Genomic DNA, 6,000 nt, shown 5'->3' with positions numbered 1-6,000 from the left:
GAAATCTTATGATCCATCCTTCTGCAGTGCTCAACGTCTGTACTAAACTATCTGCACTGGGTCCAAGTATCTAGAGTATGCTCTCACATCAAACTTCAAGTTTTAAAATCTGTTATTATGATTCCTTAAGAACATATCCTCAAAAATCCATACACAAAAATCGTTATGCTTTTCTAAATGGAAAAAGTTCCAAAACACGTAACCTTTGGGGGATAATGCTCTGGGACCAAAACATTGAAATAAAAAAATCAAATATTGTGAAACTCCTTCAAAACAGCATTACTTAGTCAAATCTAATTAGTTAGGGAACTACCACAGGAAAGCTTTCAAGAAGAAGCTGTTTAGAGGCAAATTTGATGTGTGTTACTTGTATCATAAAACTAATTGAGGTCTTGATAAAAACAGTGCTGTAACAAAAAAAGATTGAGCATATTTTTAAACAAAACTGAATTTAAATAAACTAAAATGACAACTGAGTATTTAAGATTATAGCATCAATGACCCTTTACCTTGAGAATGTTTGGACAAACTATAGCTCCCTTTATAAGGTTCATATTAAAAGTTATACAGCTCAAAAAAAAAAAAAATTACATGGCATTATCACAGATTTTGCCTTAAGCCAGGTCAGCTCAACCCTACTGGTGTTTTATCACTATAAATCTCCAAAACATCTTATTGAGCAACAAGTAATCACCTATTTAATACTCATTCAACTAATATTTGAGACCCTAATTTGTGCTATACATCACACTAGGGACTGCAACACATAACTAAGGCAGAAACATTTTATAGTGTATAGAAAGTGTATTATCACTTCTCTCACGCTGTGAAAAGCAGTTTGGCAGAGTAGAAAGAATACTGCCCTAGAAAAAAGATCTGGGCTTTAAATTCTGCTCTAACCTGCTTACAAGTTCTTTTTAATTTTCAGATTAATAGAAGCATGTATTATACCATGCAAACTTGATTCAATTCAGGAAATTATAGACTATGCAAATATGTAAAACAAAAAATACCACATTTTTAAGGCTACAGAGGCTCATATTCACTAGAAAAGACAAATAAAATACTCTAAAGTTAAAAAAATACAAAACTCTTTGACGATCTTTGTTTTTAAAGCCATAGCATTGGAATTGCAAAAACTCCTACGTCAGGTCGCAAGATTCTTTAAGAATTAACAAACAAAAGTTAAGTCAGCAGGAAATTTTCTAATAAAAATTTTATCCCTTTATGTATTAATTGTTTAGAATTAAAAAAATTTTAAGGTAAAACACCCAAATAAACCACCTCTCTTAAAAAACAAAACAAAAAAAGCAAACCTTCCAACGACATATGATTTAACTCCCAGGCTTTACTACATAATAGATAGATCTTACATTCGTATTACAGGAATCTACCTAAACTAAGAATTTCTTAGTTGCAGAGGTATTAAAAATTAAAAAAGACAGAAGTGTGACTAAACAGAAAGCCTCCTTTGGCTATTTTAATTACTTCAAAAACCTAACCCTTTCGCTAATCATATGTTACACTAAGGAAAAAATTCAAAATGCAAACAATAAAGCATGCTTTATATACTTGCAGCAAATGTATCTTCCTTTTTAAGAATATATGCATATTTTAAAACATTTTATTGAGATGTAAAAGGGAAAAAGTTTTACACTCACAAAGGTTTACTGACATGATTATCAATGCTTTCAATGAGAGTACAACAAATCTTAACTTAAAATATGCATTGAGAGTTAAATACTGCCCATCTTAATTTCCTTTCATCTGAAATTCAAAAGTAATAATGTGGGTCCACTTTATGGAAGATTTATATATGAAAGGTAAGTTTATTAGAAAAATAAACAACTTCAAATTTTACAATATTCTCCACTTCAAGAGTCTCTTAGATAAAAACGTCATATAAACATGATCTGATTTACAAAGTCTCACTTAGTCCTATTTAATAAAACAAAATACAAAACATGAATGGTGAAATGCTGTACTATTAGTAATTATTAAGAAATTCAATGTAAAATTTAGCAGAAAATTTAAAAAACCATTCGTTGCAGGTACTTAGTATGGCAATGCATACTGTAAATTGTATTAAAGAACTTGTACTAACTTTTAATGTACTGGCTTATTTTCAATATTAACACTATCATATAAAAATGCAAGTTGTGTGGTCTAAATTTGTTTTGCCAAAAATTTTAGCAACTAGATCAGGAGTCGGCAAACTTTTTCCAGGGCCAGATAGTAAGTATTTTAGACTTGCAGACCATAAGGCTCACTACTCAACTCTGCCACTACAAACAGAAATCAGTCACGGACAACATGTATATGAATAGGTATGCTTAAGGGCTGAATTTACCCAATGCAGGACAATGAATTTTAAGTCAGAGATTATTTCAGGTGCCATGTTATACATGTCGTCTTTTGCGGGGTAGGAGGGACAGTATAGATGGGTAGTCATCAATAAATGAACATTATCAATTCAAAAAGTTTCACATGTATTTCCCAATCATAACTGAATGTAATAGTAAGTTACAAAAGTAGCTTATTTTAATTCCACATTCTCTCTGGTTTGTTAATAACAGTAAGGGATCAACGGCAGATAAGCAGCAAAAGGATCTTAAGTGAATACTAGAAGCCAATAAATAACCATGAAATTTAGTTTTAAAATATAAGTATTTCTATAAAGGATAAAGTAATTTATTCATGTGCCCCTAAAGAAAGTATTAGATGTGTACCTTCAGATGTCATTTTAAAATTTAATTGAATTGTTACAATTTTGAAGCTAAATGTGATTTGCTTTGTTTTATTAGAAAAAATACTCAGGCAAGATCTACAATCATCGGTCAATTAAGAATGACTTACAAGAACATGAAGTAATAAAATAAAAATACAAGTACAAACTATATATCTGAAACACTTCTATTTGGCAATTTCATAACAAATCAAAATAAAAAAGAACAAAGGAGATTGCAGGTTACTTTGTAGATACAGAATAAAGCAATTGATGAAGTGCTTAAGCAAAAGACAAAACAAAACAAAAAAACACACTGCTTTTTTCTTTTTAAAAAATAAAATCACATTTGCTACAGATCATATGGATAATACCCTTATCAAACAACCATTCCAGAATGTCTTATAGAGTAGCAGTGCTTTTATTTGCACTTATTTAATTTTATATGACTCATTGCATGTATATAGCTCTTTAATCCACTGTAATGAATAAATTCTCCCATAATTTTTATTTTTTAAATTTTTTAAAGCAAATGAGAAATGATTTATCAATCATGGAACTTTTCCCATTTTGGAACCAAAAGCTTAATTCTATATTTTTGTCTATTATTTCTTTAAAAAATTTAGTGTAAAAACTGCTGGTTTTTATATTTACTGTAGTAAAGTGAAAACTCCTCAATCAGGAGTATTTTCTGCAGTTTGACTGCATATAACCACATACTTTACAATATGTCCTTCCAACAGTAAGGAAATAATTGATTTCACGGTCACTGTCAGAAATGAGTGCCATAATTCTATTATGGGTACAGGTCCTCCCTCAAAGACTTTCTGGAAGGATGTTCAATGTGTTTTGTTCTTATAGATATTAACAGTAGTACATAGTCCCTTAAGTCTGCAAAAGACATTTATTGTTAAAAAAAGGTGCTTTATTAACAATCCTCTGGCAGCACTAGTGAATTACAATATCCTTCAATATTATTTCTACCATAATATATACATTTTTCATGCCTCTAGAAAAACATCTACAGTACATTTCATAATATAAAAATATATTACAAATCTGCTGAAGTATTTACAAGCAATGTTCTATTATCTCTATGCAACATTTGTTTGATACAATACTAACAAGTTACACATATTTCCATTTCCGTAAGTTAAAAAAAATCCATATGGCTTCTTGCTTACCAAGCAAGAAAGTGATTTTATTTTCCTTTTCAAAACCAACTTTGGTGCATAAAAGATTCAGTTTGAAGACACTTTAAAAAAAATACAATTTTTCTTACATTAAGAAGAAACAACTCAAAAACCAAATGCTTTCCTCAGAAAAAAAATTAAGAGTCTTATATAGGTTAAAATGAACGTGTGAGGATTATTCAAATTATCTGAAATAGAGGTTTTTCAAAAACCGTTAACAGATTAGTTTTATAGGTAAATATTAACACACTGTACTCCATGAGAAAACCCTAGTCCTGAAAAGGGAGCCACCAGACATACTGCAACACTCTTAACAGTAATTTTCAGCCCTAATTCGATAGACGAATTTTTAGTTGATTGCAAATGTCGTTCACTGTTTGCTTAAATACAAACTGAACATTTTTCTTAGAGTTCTGCAAAAGAACACAAATGGCAACCAATCACATCTATTTATCATAATTGAAAGGTAAATTATCCCTTGATAATTTTCATTGTCTAAATATTTCCTAATACGACTTCAAATCAATAGACACTGTCAAGAGAAATATCCTTACAGTGCTTTTGGCGTTTTTAAGGGCACATGTAATTTTTCTTTCAAATATAAACTACTATAATCACTAAAGGGGGAAAAAAAAGCAGCTTAAAGCAGCAAGCATGCAAAGCCTTCAAGAAGCTGTTCGCTAAGTTGCCAGAAGAGTGTTTGCTCAGTCTCCCACAGTACCATTCCATGAAAATGTGGATATACAGTAATATATTAATATATTCCACAGAAGAGTCTACTTCATTCACAGAATGTTTACACTAAGCATAAATATTACCCTAAGTACTGGATTTAAAAAAAAAAAAGGAAGGGGTTTGACTCTAATGTGCAACTTTTCCTAAACCCATTGTCAGTGACTAAGACTGCAGGTGTCCCCGCTTGTTTGCTTTTTATGTATTTATTTATTTTTTACCTCTTCAACCTCTTCTGCGGCATTGTTCTAGAAAAAGAAAACAGAAGTTTCTTTCATTATTCAACTGAATCAAAAAACACATTGAACATTGCAAAAGGGACATTAAAAATTCCTATACACTGTAGGCAATGTAGCTATCATTAAAATTTATTTCCAAAATATTCTCACATAATGGATTCAATTTAGCTTTATAGTTTTCGTTTTAATTCTTTCTAGGTAGCCTGCTAATGTGTTTCTAAGAAAAATTCTTATGTCTGTCTGACACATGCATTTTAACCAACTAGTACTTTAAATGGTTCCTACAGGTGGCACAAACGGTTTGTGCTCAACTGTTAACCTAAAGGTTGGCAGTTCTAATCCACCTAGCAGTACCACAGAAGAAAAGGTCTAGCAATTTGCTTCCACTGAGATAACAGCCAACAAAACTCTATGGAGCAGTTCTACTCTGTAATACATGGGATCACCAAGAGTCAGAACTGATTCAATGGCAACTAACAAGTGTTTTAAAACTGATGCTTAAATACCAGTAAGTATATTTTTTAGTCTCGTTTTTAAATTAAATGTATTTCTGGAAGGTTTGACGTGAGTATAGGTAGGAAATTATTCGTCCTAAAAGTTGGAATAATTTTTTTTTCTCTTTTACTTAATTCTACAAGTTATCCCAGTAAAAATCCAGAAATCATCAAGTAAAGATGCTACACCAGTGTATATGTACGAGTTTCTACAACTCTGCGCCAATTTAGGGCAGATTCAGTTTCAACTTCTAGAATAGCAGAAGCATAAAAACTTTGAGTCAAATTAAATTTTTAAAAATTTGGGGAAGGGGGTGCAGTTAAGGAAAATTAAATCTACTGAAGCACCTGATCCTTAAGATATCCTCAATTCCCCAAGAATAAAACCAGTTAAGAATTGTAAAATCACACACTTTAAGAGTATGTTACAGAATTCCTATGCACTTTTGGATACCAGTTCTGAGTCTGAATGATATTTTTAAGTCACTCTCATTAGAATATCTAAGTTTCTTCCTACACAGCATAGAAACAGTAATAATAAAATTGTGCTGTGCAAAAGGAAGACTTTTAGAGACATGAAAGTAGAATGTGGGGGCAGAAACACAGAGGTTAGTCTC

At 31.1% G+C, this 6,000-nt stretch overlaps 1 protein-coding gene across 1 annotated transcript in view; it reads right to left on the bottom strand.

Annotated features, from left to right (window-relative positions):
* Window positions 1-515: 515 nt before the first annotated feature.
* AEBP2 (AE binding protein 2) overlaps window positions 516-6,000 on the bottom strand; it is a 76,768-nt gene continuing 71,283 nt past the window's right edge. Inside the window, exon 8 of the mRNA XM_023725184.1 lies at window positions 516-4,898. Within this exon, the coding sequence (XP_023580952.1) occupies window positions 4,868-4,898 (31 nt within the window). The 3' untranslated portion in view covers window positions 516-4,867. The remainder of the gene's footprint in view (window positions 4,899-6,000) is intronic.

Source organism: Trichechus manatus, unplaced genomic scaffold (assembly GCF_000243295.1).
Source record: "Trichechus manatus latirostris isolate Lorelei unplaced genomic scaffold, TriManLat1.0 scaffold00289, whole genome shotgun sequence".
NCBI lineage: Eukaryota > Metazoa > Chordata > Mammalia > Sirenia > Trichechidae > Trichechus > Trichechus manatus.
The sequence above is the reverse complement of the archived record's forward strand: the minus strand, read 5'-3'. Positions and strand labels throughout refer to the sequence as shown.